This window comes from Quercus robur, chromosome 4, assembly GCF_932294415.1.
Source record: "Quercus robur chromosome 4, dhQueRobu3.1, whole genome shotgun sequence".
Classification (NCBI taxonomy): Eukaryota; Viridiplantae; Streptophyta; class Magnoliopsida; order Fagales; family Fagaceae; genus Quercus; species Quercus robur.
In genome coordinates, this window is record NC_065537.1 from 14,730,465 (window position 1) to 14,749,277 (window position 18,813).

An 18,813-nucleotide genomic window follows, 5' to 3' on the forward strand; every position below is an offset into this window, starting at 1 on the left:
GACTATGTGCAATGCATAACCAAAGCATGGAAAATGCACATATGGGGTAAAATGTGTTAAATACACAACCAATGAACCAAACATGTTCCTAATAAGGAAATATGAAAAACCCCAAAGTTTGGTACTCACCGAAGTCTGAACAAGTGAGAAAATGCCTAAGAGGCATTTTATCAAACACCTAGTGTGCACACTATGAACAACAATGTAAAACAATGCATGATCATGAAATCCACCCTTAACACATGTTCTTTTTGCCACAAGGGGCCAACATTCAAAGCAAATCATCAAAAGAAACAAATCCTATACAAAAAATTTAACAAAAATTAAGTTTTCCTAACCCCTATGATGAAAATTTCAACCAAGAGCACAAAAACTTTCCAAAACATAATCTAAGGATCAAAATCAATGAAAAGAATTTATAATTACCTTAGAGATGTTAATGGAATGAAAACCATTTAAATTGATTGGATTTTGATATAAAAATATTAAAAGAGGGGTTTTAGAGAGGATAGGAGAGGTTTAAAACAGGTTTCCCATGAAAAGCCCTTTAAAAAGTTGTTTCTGGGCATTTTGCGCTTGGACGTTTTGCGACTAGGCAAGTCGCGAACGTCTCTGGATGAACTCGCAACTGTTGCGAATGAGTGGCCAAAACTCGCAACTCATGAGTGAGTTACCAAAATGAGTCGCCAAAAATTCTGACACCTGTTTTTCAACACAAAACATGCTTAAAACAATGAAAAACAAAGTAAGCATTAAATATGAACACAAAGAGTGATAAAAATCACTTCCAAATACATATAAAATGATCAAAAATATTTTTAGTTTGATCAAACATGTAGTTGAGCACACATACAACTCATTTAATCAAGTACAATCAAACAAATGAATAAGACTTTCATTGAACATTAGGCATGTGTGTTGTGTGTGAATATCAAATATGGAATAGTCTTTAGTTTAGAGTGAAACTTCAATGATCAATTTAATCAAGTCATACACAACTAGTACTAGGTCAAGTAGTCTATCTCAATTATAGAAATGAACATATATGACCTTCTACAAGAAAATGATTACATATCTTTAAAGCTTTTCATTTGGCTTCTTATAATTCATAATATTTGATCATTTTTTATCTTTACATCTCTTTTTGAGATCGATGCCTAAATTTTTTTGATATTTCAATTTGATGAAAAAACTTTTGGCTTTTAGCACCATACATTTCAATATATGTCGATTTCCTTTTTTCCTAGTCAAATACTAGTTTGTGCGACAGCTTTTTCAGCTCATTATCTCTTTTCGAAATTTGAAATTGGTTGAGCTCTTAAGAAAAAAAAAAAAAAAAATGAGTGGGAAGAGAAATAGGCACAAGTCTATTCCTACAACGATCGAAAGAATTAGATCAAGGACCAAAAGAGTAAAAGTTTTAACCATAGTAACCCTTCCTCATCCAAATGGAATGATTGTTCGGAATGAGTGTCTCATGAGAAGTGAGATGAGAGTTGGAAAAATGAAGACCGGAGATGCACATAGACAATGAGTTAGGAGCATTAAACACTTTCTTTAATAACATGCTATTTTTACTCAAATCCAATTTACCCTTTTTAGCACGACTTCCAAGAAGTTCAAGTTTCTCTTTTCTTTTGATTCTTTTAAGAGCATGAAACTTAGAGCAATGAGGTCTTAGATGAACAAAAGCACCACAATGGTGACAAACAATGTGTTTAGGTCCACTAGGTTTTTTAGGAAGGGATCTAGTAACATGGTTTTGTTCTCTTTTCAACTTATGACATTGAGGTCTTATATGACCAATCACACCATAATAGTGACAAGTTGGAACAAATTTAGATCCATCCAACACCTTAGGTTGAGACCTAAACAGAGGCTCTAACTTAAGAGTCTTTCTCTCCACCTTTTGATTTCTTTTATGTGGAGGAACATACATCGATTTGTCCTTTGAGATGGAACACATAATAAGCACAAAATCGAGTACCACAACATAATTACAATAAATATTTTCATCATTTTTAGCAATAGGTTCAACAATCAAATACTTGGCATGCATTTTAAGAGATTCATTTTCACATTTTAGCTCATCAACAAGTTTGTTAGACAAAACAAGTTTAGCATCCAAGTTCATATTCAAACATTCAAACTCTTTCAGTTTTTCAAGAGAATTTTTAGCAAGTTTCTTATATTTCTTAACCAATTTGTTGGATTCATTGAGCTTAGCAATCAAATCATCATTTTCACAAAATAACTTGCTTAAATTCTTATGAAACTTCTTAGCCTTTTTTTTTCAAAAGTTTGATGTTAGGAATATCAGTAACACTCAAAGATTCATGTAACATAGCATCACAATCATGAGGATTATCACTCATAGAGGCATTTTCACAAACACATGACATGTTACACTCACAAACATCCATCAAAGCATACAAAGCACTATCCATGGCAATAAACACAAGGGGTCAAGGATCACACTTAGGTAATGAAACCAAAACAAGTGTACTCGCTCTGATACCAATTGAATGTTCACTTGGTGTGTAAAATACTAGTAAATGTTTGGACCCCCAATTTCAAAATTACCAATACAAACTTATACTCAAACAATATATGTGCAGAATGATAAATATAAGCTATACCCAAATTGGCAAAACACTCTAAACCATAATTAATCACAAACACAACAGCAATTAAAAGGAAAAGAGTAGGGAAGAAAGAAGCAAACATAAAGATAACACCGACACGTGTTATCCAAGAGGAAACCGAAAAACTTAGCGAAAAACTTGATGAAAAATCTCTTCGCTGCCCTTCAAGCAGGCGGCAAAATGATCCTCTAGAAAATTAGTTAGGATACATGAATAGCAATAGACTCTCCAAGCCTAATCTACCCGATGCACCTAAGCCCTCCAAGTTTCTTGCTCCAACAAGATTAAGCCTAACTGTGTCTTCTCTAGCTTTCCGAATTCCGCAATAAGCTCATTGCATCTGTCATCCTTGGCATCTTTTAATGCTTCCCAAGCTCCGAGAACACTCTCAACACTTTGAATGGGTGTGGGTAGTGTTTGGGTACAAATCTCCTCTCAATGGGTATAACAATGGGAGAGAGAATGAGAAGAGACTACAAAGATTTCTCTCTAAGAATGAGTAGCTCTCTTTCTAATAAGGTGGGTGTGTTGTAAAAACCTTTCTTAGAGTTTTTCTCTCAATAGGCTCCTTACCATTTCTATGGGTAATAAGGGTATATATAGTATAAGTGATGGGAATACGAAAAGTCACAATTTTCAGTAAAACAGGGGAACTTCGCAGGTCACTCGCGACTGGTGCAAGTCGCGAATCCAAGTCACGAGTTAACTTCCTGGACAGGCTGTACTGAGCTGGACACTTGGCATGACTGTTCACCTTCCTACATGTGCTTCTTATGTGACATTCAGCAGTCTTGATCAAATCTTCACTACTTAATACTAAACCCATTACAAATAAATCCCACAAAAATACAAGGAATTATATTAATGCAATTACAACACTTTTTGTCATGGAATAAACCAACACTAATGTTATGAGAAAAATCATAACTTAACAACATATATATAGAAAACAAATATTAAAAACAGGTTGGAAACATCAAACATGGGTACTTATATTGGAATGTAAAAAATACAATAGCCTAGTCTCAATGGTCAGGTGATGGATTAAAATCATATTACAGTAGTACAAATAAAGAAAAACATTTCAAATGTTGATGGCTATATGCTGAAGCTTACACAAAAGAGACTCACCTTGCAAACTTTTTTTTCCCCCAAAGACACATCAATGGCATCCTCACTGATAGTGTTGCATGAGTTGCATCTTATTTAGATGGAAAACAAAAAATAAAATAACAAAAACTGAGTAAGACGAAATCTCACCCACCATACATATATATGATAATTTGTCCTCCACCTGCACACACACAAAATAATATATATTTATATATACCTAAAACTTGTACTCAAAGGTTCGACTGTCTACACTGCCTCGAGGCTGGAACTTACTCACTCCAAACATAGCAACCCGAATTTTCAAGGAAAAAAGCTTGGAGGTGGGATGTTCCACTGCTTCAGGAAGTGGAAAGCTTTGTTTTGTTGTGTGTTTTGGCTAAGAGGAAACGAGTAGCTGATGAATTGGTTAACACCCTCTACTACATATATATAAAGCTTTGGTATTAAATAGGTAGGTGGGGGTAAAAATGAGTAGTTCTATGACCATAAATTAATTCAAAACTTTTGTTACAATTTTACATGGAAAATAATATCAAAATCGTTGCAATAGTTTATGTGAAATGTTGCAATAAAATTTGAGAAAATAGGTTTGTACTACAAAAAATTTCATTGCAATAAAATTTAAATATTTTAATGTCAATTTTGATGTAATAATATATTTGTTGTTGCACTAAACAATTTACTACTTCAAATATCTTATAGCAATAGGCTATTATTTCACAAAATTTATTATAATAAATTGCAAATAATTGAAAAAAATAATTTAGGTCAAGTTATTGCAACGATATTTTCATTGTAATAGATAATTTTTTTTTCATATTTTTCATTAAAAATATATTGTTAAATAATTGATATTAGATTATTGTAATAATATATTCGTTGTATCTTCATGTTTATCATTACAATAGATTATAAAATAATTGATATTTAGTTATAGCAATGATATATTTGTTGCAATAAGCTATCACTTTGAAATTTTATTGTAATAAATTTCAAAATAATTGGTATCAAGTTATTACAACAATTTCTTCGATTTAAGTTATTGCAAAAAAATTTCTTAATGCAATTTAGTATTAAAGCCTCTATTGCAACCGAAAATTATAAATTATTACAACTAATATTATTATTATTATTATTGCAATGACTTTTATTATTGAAAATGTGATATTATGTTTAATATCACTGCTAATTTGGTTGTATTAACACTTGATGTAAGGAATTTATTTTGATGTAGTGAGCTGATAATATTTATTGAGCACTAATGCGTTATACCTTAAGGGGGAGCTCCTGGGGCCTGGGATTTCCTTTTCTTGTGCTTCCTTTGGTTATGGAAAAGGACCTTTTATTAAGCACTATTGCTGGTGGTTGGAACTGGTTCTTAGTTGGCTTGGGGTGTCTCATATTTGGGCTCTTAGTTCTTACATGTTCATTAAAGAAAAGGAAAGAGAAATTAAAGTTTGATAGAGAAACTTGTTAGTAAGGGACAAAAGTGTTTGAATCAGGCTTTCCAATGAATGGAAGTATGGTACCAATGCAATGCATTATAGACCTTGAGCATCAACTTGGAGTAGCTCAGAGATTTTGATTTTCATGAGCTTTATGAGCTCGATAACACATGTTTTATGATTGAAAAATTGAAACTAAATTCTTCATATCTAGGGTTGGCAATTGAGTATAAAGTTTTTATATGTAAAATTGTTTTTCTTTGTTGAAGTACCTGTTTAGCAATTCACCCCTCCCCCTCTCCCCACCCCCCCCCCCCCCCCCCCAAAAAAAAGCACTTGATTAGCAATTTGAATTATTTTAATTACATATGGCTAAATAGTTACATGTCCTCTCACTGAGATTTTTTTTTTGCCTATTAATCATTTGATATAAAAAAATTAAAAAAAAAAAAAAAAAAAATCCAGTGAGAAAGAGAGAGGGAGAGAGATAAACATGAAATAAGTGTGTTTAGAATGAGACCTATATCACTAGCTTTGTTGCACTATGTACTTTGTAGATGTATATTTTAAGTTTATATAGATTAGATTTTGAGAATCACCTATTTTAGTCCTTCAAATTTACCGATTAAAACATATTCAAAGAATTCAAAAAACTCACTTGTACTTCACCAAAAAAAAAAAAAAAAATCACAATCAAATCTCAAAACATTTAAATAGTTCATTTTTATGGGATATATAAATAGTTCGAACTTGATCCTTGCATCAACTTCACATGTTCATGTAGGTAATACTACACGTGACACGTCTCATCAAATTTGACCATGCGATGACAAAAGATCTGCAGTTTAGTGGTATTACCTAATTTTCCCAACATGTAGAATTTGGGTTTGAATCTCTTATCCTCACATATACCAGTTACATTTATTATAAGCTCCCCATTTCATTTAGTGATAAAACAAGTTTTGACATTTTTAATATGAATAAAAGAGTTAAAAGATCCATTTCTTTTCCTCTCCTTTTATATCCTTCACTATGTTTTTCAAGCAGCTCAGACAGACTGAGATTGGCAATGGGATTATTTGTGCGGGTAGGATCAGAAGTGATTTGTGGAAAGATTTGAGATTAAGTGCAAGTGGTGGAAAGGACTGCAGCTTGGTTTGGGTTAGGGTTGGGATTCTTTGCGAAATGGGTGGGCTTTAAGAGGGTTCAATATCATGAAGAAATTGACAGAAGTAGAAGAGAACAGTCATGCCTATACAATTTGCTTTCTAACCGGAAACAAAAATTCAAAATTTTGTCAAACTCAGTAGCTACAAGAAGCTCGGCAAAACCGGAGAATATAATTAGCCCAAGACAAATACCATTTCTCACGTGTACTTGAAGTAAATCAATAAAACAAATTAGACATGCAAATTGTTGAGTATCATATCATGTCAATTAGCCCTCTTCCTCTTCTTTGACTTCTTTGCACGAGATTTTACTTTTGTCTTTGATATATTTGTAGGCGGTTTCTGCTTCTTCCTTTGATGCCTTGGAGGCACTAGCTTCTCATCGTCATCCTCCCCAGCGGAGAGGGTATCACTAGCAGACTCTTCTTCATCAGAACTGAGTACCAACTCTTCTACAACATCTTCATCCACAGCTACCGTGTTGTGCTCTTCCATCTTTCTCTTCTTTTTCTTCTGCTTGATTTCTTTAGGCTTCTTGGTCCTGCGAATCAATAGTAGAATGATAAATAACAATACCACCAAAGAAAAAAAAAATGCAAGAGTCAGATGAACATACTTGGAATCACCTCCCGGTAACCAGGAAGAATTAAAGACAGAAGCACCTTCCTCATTCCAGGCATCATCCTCTTCATCACTTTCTGATATTTTTTTCCCGAAGACAGATGAGTGCTCGCCAACAAGAACACTGAAGCCACATGCACATTAGAAAATTGCAACCTAAAACATGCAATCATGAATATAATAAAGCCTACTAAACAACATAGAGATAAACCTGGATTCCGTCAACATATCGTTTCTTTGCTGTGCTCTTTGGCGTAGAGTTAAAACATACTGTGACAAAGGGCTAGCCTCTGACTTCTTTTCATCCTATGAAAAGACATAATGTTTTTCAGTTTCTCTAAGGCTAACTTAAAGAAAACAAAGCATTCAAGAAATCCAAGGCAACAAACTTATACCACAAATATCTTAATAACAGCTCAATTCATTGAATTGCAATTTTCAATCATGGAGAGCCCTTTATTAAATATTAATTAACCATTGTGTTAAAACCCCAAAGGTGGCATTTCTCAACAGTTGATGAGCTCAAAAAACAAAAATCAAAGGCCATATACATAAAAGACCTGTGTAGTAGATCATACATACATACATACATATATATATATATATATATAAACCAAACAAAAACAAACAACTTTCACTCTTGACAGTTGACTCATACGTAACCAAAAAAAGCTTCCAACTTGTTTCTACCAATTCAAACCACATGTTAGCCAAATCAAACTAAAATGATGAAATAATAAAAGTTGCCAATATTAGAGAACTTAACAATCTGATCAACGATGTATCCAAAAAAAAAAAAAAAAACAATCTGATCAACTAAAGCATTGGTATTGCAACCCATCAAGATTCAGAGAAACTCATAAAATACAGTACTCAGGCCATCCTATAAAAAAAATCAAATGCAGAATGCAACATATAATCTATACGAATGATAAAATTCAACAAAGAGAATGGGATCAGAAATTTTTGCCAACCTCAAGAAAAGACATTGCTGCAGGATCATTCGGAAGAAAAGAAATAGACATACGCCTTTCATTTGTAAACTCAGAACTAGCCTCAATCTGAGATGTGGAAGAGCATACATTAGTTATGTGTACTACAAGCTTTGCTAATTGTAGAAGAAGAATTCATCTAAAAAGAAAACAGAGATATAACAAGAGCATAAACATTTTTCAGCAATCCACTTTTTCAAACTCTAAAGGTCAGATGGAGCACAGGCAATTACAAGTCTGATAGATATCCATTAGTTACATGCACCATTAGCTTTGCTTCATGTAACATTGTAACAGATAAATTCATTCACATATAAAAAAGACAAAATAAATGAGATTAATTTTTTTTTTTTCAAGCGTTCCACTTTGACACAATAAAAGATAAGGAGGAAGATATCTGTTGACCACTCTAATCAATTACCTGATTGATAAGCTGCCTCAATTCTTTCCTGAAACGCTCAACTTTGGTAGATTTACAAAAGCTACGCAACCGGACTAGTGGGATAAAGGACAGTTCAAAGAATGCAACAGAATAGCTCCATTGAGCTAAATGTTCAGCTAGCTCCACAGCCACAGAAAATACACATGCCTCCTGAAATGCCCGTGTCTTCAGGGTTGGCTTGCTTACCTGGCATAGAAAATTTTCCAAACTCACATCAGCAATATAGCTGTAAAGCACAATTGACACAAACAAAAATATCCACGCATAGAAGTACCTTGAGTATAGTACGCAAATCAACAGCTTTGCCAACACCTCCAGTGGGGTGCCTATTTAGTTCTTTCATTTCCAGCATGTCCAAAAGGAGCATAGAAACAGGTATGAATGTACCAGTAGCAGCAGCAATTCGGTTAAGCATTTTAACGCACCTCAATCTAAGGGGAAAGTATCTCGCAGTTGGAACCAGACGTGCTACCCCAGAAATTATTTGGGTCAGAGGATAAGCAAGGGGACTAAAGTCAGCTTCTGAGCTGTAGGCACATATAGCTCCAGTCCAAAGTTCAAGGCAGTTAATGAACTTCCACTCATATACCTTCCGGAATGCCTCCTATAGAACACAGCTAAAAATCAGAGAAGTGAAGTATTTGGAAAACACAACCAACAGTGTCTCAAGAAAGTACTAAATATGATTCAACCGTTGTAAAATGGTACAGCATCAGGTAATTTTAAGGCAATGGACAAAAATTATAAGATTGCAAATTTGCAGCTTAACACAAGATTATAATTGCAATCTCAATAGTGCCAAAAGGGAAAACTTTGAGAGAAAGTTATGGACAAAATTTAACTCCCAGAATGACAAAAGCTTTAGCACTATCATCTCTAAGTTTGATAGATAATTAGAGGTACACTATAAATGGAATCATTTAAATCTATCGGAATATCAGACCTACAAGATGAGATATTAAAAGAGGACCCCCTTTAAAATAATTTTTAGATGGTGACAAATAATACCTTAGTTTTTGTATTAAGTGCATCCCGTAAAATCATTGCCAATTGCCGAATGAAAACAAAGGCATGTTGATATGCAGTAGGAACATCCACACCAAAAAGTTCGATGACACAGTTTCCAAGAAACTGGAGATGTTGTAATTTCACTGCATTTATAAACTGGCAGTTCAATACATAGGCTTTATATATCCCTCTAAAGCATTCATCTAAGCAATCAGATCCTAGCCGGATACATAAATCTCTTAAAAATAAAAATGAGACAACTGGTAGGGCACCACCACCGGTAGCCCAAAAGTGAAGTGCAACCTGAAAAAGTCAAACATAAAAATTAGTTCCATGTGTACCAGTTGAAGAAAATTAAAAATAAGTAAAAGACTTGGAACTATTGAGACCACAAACTACATCAAAATGGCATGAATATGCATGTAGTTCACATTCTGTACAGTGCCCAAAACCACAAACTGTTTCTTTTTTTAATTGATAAATGATCAATGATTTTAACAGAGAAACCATTTACAGTTGCAACCTCAAAGCACATGTGGTTCAGGGCAGGGTCCAGGACCACAAACTGCACTGCATATGCATCAGATTTACAGGATAGGCAGAGACCTTAAACCACCTCTGGCAGTGTGGTAAAGATGAATCATCAGGTATATATTGAATCCAAGAAATGAAGGAGAGAACTATGCATACCTTAATGTACTTCCTTAAGAGACTTGGAAAAGCAGCCAAAAATATGGAAGAATATTTGAGCCGCCGTAAAGTAAATGATATCATTTCCGTATCAGTCATTTGGTTCAAAACATGTAGGGCATTTCCAAGATATGACTTCACTAAGTGGTTGTAGTTCTTCCAGTGTTTTGTGTTCATGAGATCCATTATGGTCTCTTTCTTTCCACCAGAACTAGGGAGCTTCAACAATTTTCGTAGTATTGCATCCATTTCACTTAAAACAAACAACATTATTTTATTAAACACACTACTTGACATAATACTGAACTTTGTTGAAGAATCATCCCCGCCATCATCACCATAGTGGCAAGCAGTCCTGAATGCTCTCGTAAGTGAACGAACTGCACTAATGTTTCCTTTTTCTTGTACTGAATTACACCAGGAATCAACCATTGCAGTAGTTATAACATTTTTTGATGGTTTCTCTTTTTTCTCTGCAACACGATGTCTGCCAATTTCATCGTCACCTTGTAAATCTGCATCTTCCACATCAGTAGCAGCATCTTCCACATCAGTAGTGACATCTTCCTGCACAAAAGTGCAACAGGTTTCATAAAACTCTTCTATTAAGAGCACCCATTGAAATCATGATAAAATTCAAGGTATTTTGTACACACATCAATATCCTCATCATTAAATTGTAGAAGCTCCTCGTCGTGCTCTTTCAAAAACTCATAGAATTCTGGGTCCTGCAAAAAACACTTGTTAATGACTGATTGACTTCAACACTAAAGCTGTAACAGCATTAAAATAAAAATTCCACAAGGTAATAAATTATCAAGTATCAACCAAATTCTGATTTCCCAATTGAATGAATAACCATTTTAAATACATTAACTCAGAAGCTCATATCCCTCCTAGCTACATTGTATTGAACCCTCATCCATTCGATAATCAAGCAACCAAACCATAATGTACTTCATGGTAATGATACCCCCACTTCACTTATCAACAAATAGAAATGGAACCCCTATGTTAAAATAAAAGGAAGAAAACAAAAAATTTAGAGAGTGAGTGAAAAGTGCGGAAGCAAGGGTTAATGTGGTTTGGCTTGATGACCTACGTCACAATAGAAAGCCCTTATTGCAACATTTTTACTAGTTTGAATTGTCCATTACAATGCAAGAACTCAATATAAGGTACATATAAACACAATAGTTGACCTATAGGAGCTATTAATTATGCATGAAGCAAAGATAATTGATATGTATTGATTTGGGGCATGATAAAGGGTCATAACTAAGGTACATACACGGTAAAAACTTAGAGTGCAGATACATTTAGTCATATATATAGCATGTGCATATACTAACACCCAACTGCAAGAATTTTCCTGGACATTCAGCAGCCATAGCAAAATTCTTTTTGACTATGTTTCATATTTAGCATACCAAAATTAAGCAGTAACATTTGAAATATCTAATACTCTACAAGAAAATATCAATTATCAAGATAACAAAAATATTGGTCAAAAGACATTGTTGGTCCCTAAACTTTTGCTCATAAGTGATTTTGGCCACACTTTTAGTCCGTAACAAATTTAAAATGATCACCTTTAGTTCCTAAAAAAATAAAAAGTGATCAATTTTGGTCCCTAACAAACTCTAGAGTGACGACTAAAATTGCTCTTGTGCTAAACTTTAAAAAGTACCAGTGCATTTAAGGCAAAAAAAAAAAAATGTTATACACACACACATATATCTATATGTAGGTATGTATATATGTATGTAAGTACCTTGTCCTTAAGTCTTTCTAGTTGACTCTTATGCTCTTTGGCTTGACTGCGAGATTTGGAGGTCTTGTTGCTTTTGGTTTCTTCTTTCTCCTCTTCATCACTCATTTCATTATCCAAACTCTTCACTGAGAGTAACCAAAAAAAAAAAAAATGCAGCATAAATCAGCATAAGCCTGGTCAATAGTGACAACTAAACAAACATGAAATAAAAATAAATAAAAAACCTCTGCCTTTTGCCCCCATAGTTAACGATGGATAAAGGAGTAATTCTGAAAAGGATAAAGAAAGAAATAACAGTTAGCTAAGGGTATAGAATTACATAATATGACACTAAAAGTCACCGCTTTTCTTTGTATACAAGCCAAATTTTTACTCAGATTATCACACACTGCTACAACAAAGTTTGTTAGAATCAAACTTTCCATAGCATAAAACAAACAAAAAAATATGGATGCTTATTTTGGGTCAAGCAAAACGAATTCCTATGGTGATAAAGATCTCAATAAAGGCCATATGAAGTTTCACCAGCATTGGAAACAATGAAAAATCATTGCCGCATAAATTGAGAGAGCCAAAATCTCAGTGAGACATTGAGCCGAACAGGTGGTGGGCACATCAGGAACATGTAATTTAGTGTACAGTATTATTATGACTTGTAAATTCTTTACACCACTAATCAGAAACTTTAACAAACATTTTGCATAAATTGATATCAGCTAAATAATTTGGTTCAAGAAAAACGAATTCCTACGGTCTTATTCAAGAGAGAGGTAATCATAAGAACATGAGAGAGCCCAAAATCTCAGTGAGACATTGAATCGAACAGGTGGTGTGCATAAATTACATGTAACTTAGTTGATAACATTATTATCGACTTCTAAACACCACTAACTAATCAGAAACATTTTAACAAACATTTTGCATGAAATTGATAAAAGTTAAAGAGGCAAATGTAGAAGCAAACAGCAAAATCAATATACACACAGCGAATCACTTTTTTCTGGGTACGAGTCTGTACAAGTATGAACAGAGAAAAATGGGTTTTTCATAATTTATACAAAAAGATAAGTGCGAACGCTATGTTGAATGTGCGACCGACAATACACTACGTAGGTACCTGTGCGGGTGAGGCGTGGGTCGGTCGGTCCTAGAAACCGCGGTAGCCACGCGAGGAGTTAACGACCGGACGTGCTGCAAGCTAGGGATCACCGGGCAGCTCTTTCCCTCTATAGGGATCGGAGGGTGGGAGAGAGAGATATGAAGGCGGAGGGACCTTACGGCTGAAAGAAACTGAGAATTAGGGAGGGTTTTGAATTTTTTTTTAAAATAACAATAAATATTAAACAATTTAGTTAATTGTCATATTTCAAAACAATTTTGAAAAATAACATCTTGAGTATCTAAAACTCGAGTTCCAGATGGAACTCGAGTTTTTAAGTCTCGATTTTGAGGAAAAAAATTGCGCTGAAAATCGAGTTTTAGAGACTCGATTTTTATAAATTGCAAAAAACGCCGCTATAGGTCTATAAAACGTCACTATAGGGCTTAAAAACGCCACTATAGGACTCCTTAAGCCTGTACTTATAAAAAATTTTTTTTGCAGGAAAACGTCGCTATAGGGTTTTAAAACGTCACTGTAAGTCTTAAAAACGCCACTATAGGTTAAATTTTTTTTGCATGAAACTCGAGTTTTAAAGACTTGAGATATAAAGCGAGTCTTTCAGACTCGAGTTCTAATATGGATCTCGAGTTTCAAAAACTCGAGATGTTAGTTTTCTAAATTGTTTGAAAACGTGCTTAACTAACTAATTTGAATGGTTGAAGGAAGCTGATTTGCACAATACCTCGAGGGTTTTAGTCTGTTAAGGTTTTTTCTTTTTCTTTTTTTGGGGCTAAAATGCAAAAGTAACTTTATATAATTATATGTTTTATCAAAATTCATTTCGGTACTCTAACTTTATTTTTATAGTCCTTTAACTTTCAATTTTATTTAATTAAGGTTTTTCCATCAAATTTTATTTTATGTTATGGTTAATTTTAAAATTTTATTTAAATTTTTTAAATTAAAAATTTTAATTAACGATTGAAAAGTATTTTTTGGATTTTTTTTTTTCAAAAAATTTTAAGGAAAATGGATGAAAATGCCTTAAATGAATAAATCTAAAATTTATAGAACTAAAAGGAACAAATACAAAATTAGAGAACTTAAATGAATTTTGAAAAAAACTTAAAGGGTAGGTTTTGCATTTTAACTTTTTTTTTTTGGTTAAAATAAACTTAACCTAGCTGATGTCAACTAGGTCCAAAACTTTTCAAAACTAACCAATTTGATCTCTAATCCCTACAAGAGAGAAGAGAAAAATGAGTAATATTTTAGGATTCACGTATTCAAGTGGGGTTGGTTTCTAAAAAAAAAGTATTCAACTGGGGTCTACCAGTTTAGGGACCTAATTGGTAAGTTTTAAAAAGTCTTAAAAATATAATTTCAATTAGTAAATGTATGACTAAAAACCATACAAATTTCAATAGCAAACCTAGCATTGACAATAGGATCTTTGGATCCGCTAGACAAGCTTCCATCACCAAACAAGAATGTTCTCTGTCTTGAAATTTTAAAAAGTCTTGAACTTAGTTGGCATTAATCTAAACCTCAGGGGTGGTAACTATATTTCACCATTTTTAAAAAAATTATTAAATGTCTAGTTGGGTCAACCAAAAAAAAAATCAACTCAACCCACCAACTCATCTTAACAACCTAGGTCATTGAGTTCTTCTAGAGAATCAGGGACACACATTTTACTACAACTTGTACTTTTATCAATTTGTAATTGATTTATATTATTTACACATTACTTGGTGAAAAGTAATTCAATCATCATTTGACACATATGCAAAATGTATAGCAAAGTTTGTGTCAATAGATTTTTTCTAGATCGTCGAGTTAGGTTGGTTTCATATGGTTAGTGAGTTGCATGCCACTTATTCGCCAGACAACGGGGAACGGGGGAAGGGATATTTGAATACTTAATATCTTTGTTAGAAATACCGGAAAGTGTCAAGTATATTTTATATCTATTTACAATTTCTTTTGAAAAAGGTGTTTATCTAGCTAAAATTTAAGAAATGCATGTGTACATTTCTTTATATCTCACTTAGAAAAATCTTTCATCATTTATTCAAAAAATATATTAAATAATCGATATATAAATACATAAAAATATTTTACTTAAAGTTATTGTTTTAGGCCTCAAATCTTATTTGAGCCCTTAGCGGTATTGATGAGGGTTTTTTTTTTTTTTTTTTTTCCTGGTGAGAATCCGTCTTGATGAGTTGAATGCACTTCTTTTTTTGGGTAAATTTCACTAACTACCCCTAAGGTTTGGACAAATACCAAGGAGGTTTGGAAGATTACAAAACTGACCATTTCAGTCTTTAAATCCAAACGGATTCTAACGTCGTTATTTATTTTTGGTTTCTCTCTCTCACCCTCACACGGGTCCTTCTTTCTTCAAACTCTCTTTCTTCTCACCTTTTCTTCTCTTCACTGTCTCTGACTTTCTCATCCTTTCCACTCTCAAACCTCTCTTTGACTCTCACGTTCCTTTCTTCTCTCTATCATGGTCTTTGCGATGGTGTGGTGGTGTGGGTAAGCAGTCTTGGTGAGTTTTGGTGTGGATCGGTGTTGGTGGGTTTCAGTGTGGATCGATGTTGGTTCTTGTCGTCTTTGAGTGGCAATGTTATGGGTTTTGGTGTGGGTTGGCAGTGGAGGTTTGTGATTTTGGTTTGGATCAGTTGTGGGTCGGCATTGGAGGTTTATGGATTTTGGTTTGGATTGACGAGGTGGGTTTGCTTTGGATCGACGAGGTGGGTTTGCTTTGGTTTGAGCAAAGGCTTTGTGGGTTGCGATGAGTGGAGGCCAACGGTTGCAAGATCCCAATCTGGCAAAGCTCGTTGTCATGGTTATAGGTTTTTTTTTAAAATTGTTGATTTGGGTTTGGTTTTGGTATGGGTCTTGGTTTTGTTTTGAAATGGTTTTGATTTGGGGATGTTTGAGGTTTGATGTTGGATGGTTTTTTGTTTGGGTTGATATGTGTTTGATTGTCTTATTGGTCATTTGTTGAGTTTGGCTAGCTTAAGCTTGACACAAAGAGAGTTTCTGGCATGAAGAAGAGAGAGCAAAGAGAAAGGGATGAGAGGACTGAGGTTAACGGTGTTAGAGTCCGTTTGGACTTAAGGACTGAAATGGTCAATTTTGTAATCTTTTAGACCTCATTGGTATTTGTCCAAACCTTGGGGGTAGTTAGTGAAACACACCCTTTTTTTTTTGCTAAATTAATGCACATTTCTAATCCAGCCCTCTTTGTACTAACACCAATAGTCCAATTTACTCTTATTTTTCCCCCTTGTTCTCCACTTTTAATTTACTATTTTTTGGGATAGGTTCTTTTCCTTAAATTTTTTTTAGGACATTTTTTAAAATGAATTTAAAGTTAATGAAAATAAGAAAAAAGAAAAGGAAAGAACTACTTCTTTTAGTTTTACTTTTTAAGATAGCTTTATCTTTTTCTCCATTTAGTATGTATTTGACTCCAAATTAAAAAAACCAATTTATTTTACTATTCAACTTATTTTTGTTACTATTTATGGGCTTCACTGCAATTTTTGATACTATTCATAGGTCTCACTGTACTATTTCAACTAATTTTTACCTACAGTACTTTCAGCAAAATGTTTTTAGTTTCAGCAGAATAACTAGACTCTAAACGGTCCCTCAATGTAGCCTCAAAGCAAAAGAAAATACCTACTTCTTTTATTTTATATTAACATGGTCTCCAAAATGAATGACAACTTTTCCTATTAATCTATTGCTTGTTACCCAAAGACTTATCCCTACTTTAAAATTTGTTTAAAAAAACATAATATTTCAATTATAGTTAGGCGTGTGCAACCAACCCGCCAACCCGCCAAAACCGACCCAACCTAACCCAACCTGCCGGGTTGGGTCGGTTTTTAGGCCTTGGTGGGTTAGATTGGATTACAAAAAATTTTTTGATAGCGGGTCAGGTTGGATTTGGGTCATAAAATTTCAAACCTACCAAACCCAACCCGACCCACCTATATATATATATATATACATATAATATATTATATAATTAATAAATTTTTTAAAAATAATCAAATCTTCCTATCCTATATAAAAGCCAATTAGATCACATAAACCCTAGTAAATTACTATTGTTGTTTAGTCATTAGTGTTGTTTGTCTTTGAGAAGTTACATTGATTCTAATCTTTGAGTTTTTTTAATATATTAATATTTTTTCTATTTAATTTAATAATTGTTAAATATTAGCATTGATACACCATGTTGAATATGCTAATATAGATGCGGAAGTGAAAGTATAAAGTATAGAACACAGTAACACACGGGAGTTACGTGGTTCAGCCTAACGACCTACATCTACGGAGGAAACCCTAAATGATTACATCAATAATATATTAAAGTGTAGTACAAATCCTGTGTTACAATGAATCATAATATGTGTATATATAATAGACTAAACCCTAGACTAATAGACTTCTAGTACAAGTAGGAGACTTGACTTGCACACAAAGTAGAATTAGGCTTGGGCCTATGCTAATGGGTTAATATATCTCTAACAATAATAATAATAATAAATTTTCCAACCCATGGGTTCAACCCAACCCAACCCGACTCATGTGGGTTGGGTTAGACTTATGTGATGGGTTGGGTTGAATTTTTTTTGACCCACCATGGTGAGTTGGATCAAAAAAATCCCCTTTACCTGACTCATGCACACCCCTAATTATAGTACATTCCAATATACTGTTTGAGGATATATATATATATATATATATATATATACACACACACACATTTAATGGGTTTATCTTCTTCTTCTTCTTTTTTTTTTTTTTTTTAATGTTATGCCCTAAAATCACTTGTTATGAAATACTCACTTGTTATGACTGTAGGGAAAAAAACATGGATGTTTATTTAAAAACATTTGTAATCAGGCTGCCATTTTTTTTTTTCTTTGAGAAAACAAATATTAAATTTTTTCTATATTGTGAGTCTCTCAAAAATGATTTCATTGTTATAATTAAATTATCTTATCCATCTTTTCTAAATTTTTTGATAAACACTTTAGTGGACAAAATAAGATTTATGGCGTCAAGTTTCCACATGATTTTCGGTAACTTTTTGAAGAAAGTTAGAATGATCTCCTATATAATTCAAAAAAGGAATTTTTTATTTTATATCTCTAACTTTCTTTTAATTTGTCAATAGTGAATGCATTATACCTATGAATTCCAAATGACTTTTTGAGATCCATTTATTTTGTTGAAACTGAAAACTTTTTACTGCAAGTACTATAGATAAAGGTAAAAGTTAGTTGAAATAGTATAGTGAGATCCATGAATAGTACCAAAAAGTGCAATGAGATCCATAAATAGTAGCAAAAATAAGTTGAATAGTAATATAAATTGACAAAATTAATCATTCTAAACGGACACTTACTAAAGAGAAAGCATGCTGAATAAAAAGTTGTATCTTTATTAGCTATACAACCATTCAATCCATGAATAACATAACATGAACCACGAAGGTTGACAATCATATTTATTTTCTCATTATATATCTAATATTTTCTAACTAAAACACTTAATTAATGTTTCCAAATAGAAAATTTGAAAACAAGAATACAAATAAAATAAAATAAACCTCATCCTTTAGGAGGTGAAATAGAGTACGGTAAAACTCAAATCAGAAAATGCTAAATTTTTAATTTTGGGTCCCATAAAACAAATAATTTTAAAGTATCATGCCAATCATAAATATGAGTTGAATGGTCAACTAATGAATATTTTATTTTTTGGGTTAAATTTTAAT

General features: G+C 33.2%; 1 protein-coding gene across 1 annotated transcript; it reads right to left on the reverse strand.

Annotated features, from left to right (window-relative positions):
* Positions 1-6,436: 6,436 nt before the first annotated feature.
* LOC126720659 (nucleolar complex-associated protein 2) lies at positions 6,437-13,204 on the reverse strand. Its single transcript, XM_050423397.1, has 12 exons — positions 13,017-13,204; positions 12,124-12,168; positions 11,900-12,024; positions 10,782-10,853; positions 10,126-10,692; positions 9,436-9,738; positions 8,702-9,031; positions 8,407-8,613; positions 7,968-8,054; positions 7,205-7,299; positions 6,989-7,117; positions 6,437-6,913 (listed from the first exon to the last, which is right to left on the reverse strand). The coding sequence occupies exons 2-12, from the start codon at positions 12,140-12,142 to the stop codon at positions 6,637-6,639; spliced, it is 2,211 nt and encodes a 736-aa protein (XP_050279354.1). The 5' UTR covers positions 12,143-12,168; positions 13,017-13,204; the 3' UTR covers positions 6,437-6,636.
* Between the last annotated feature and the right edge of the window lie 5,609 nt (positions 13,205-18,813).

Coding starts and splice junctions, on each gene's coding strand:
- LOC126720659 (XM_050423397.1), bottom strand. Junction 7,300..7,967: donor CAGCAATGTCTTTTCTTGAG/GTTGGCAAAAAT, acceptor GTCTTTTCATAG/GATGAAAAGAAGTCAGAGGC. Junction 6,914..6,988: donor TTACCGGGAGGTGATTCCAA/GTATGTTCATCT, acceptor ATTGATTCGCAG/GACCAAGAAGCCTAAAGAAA.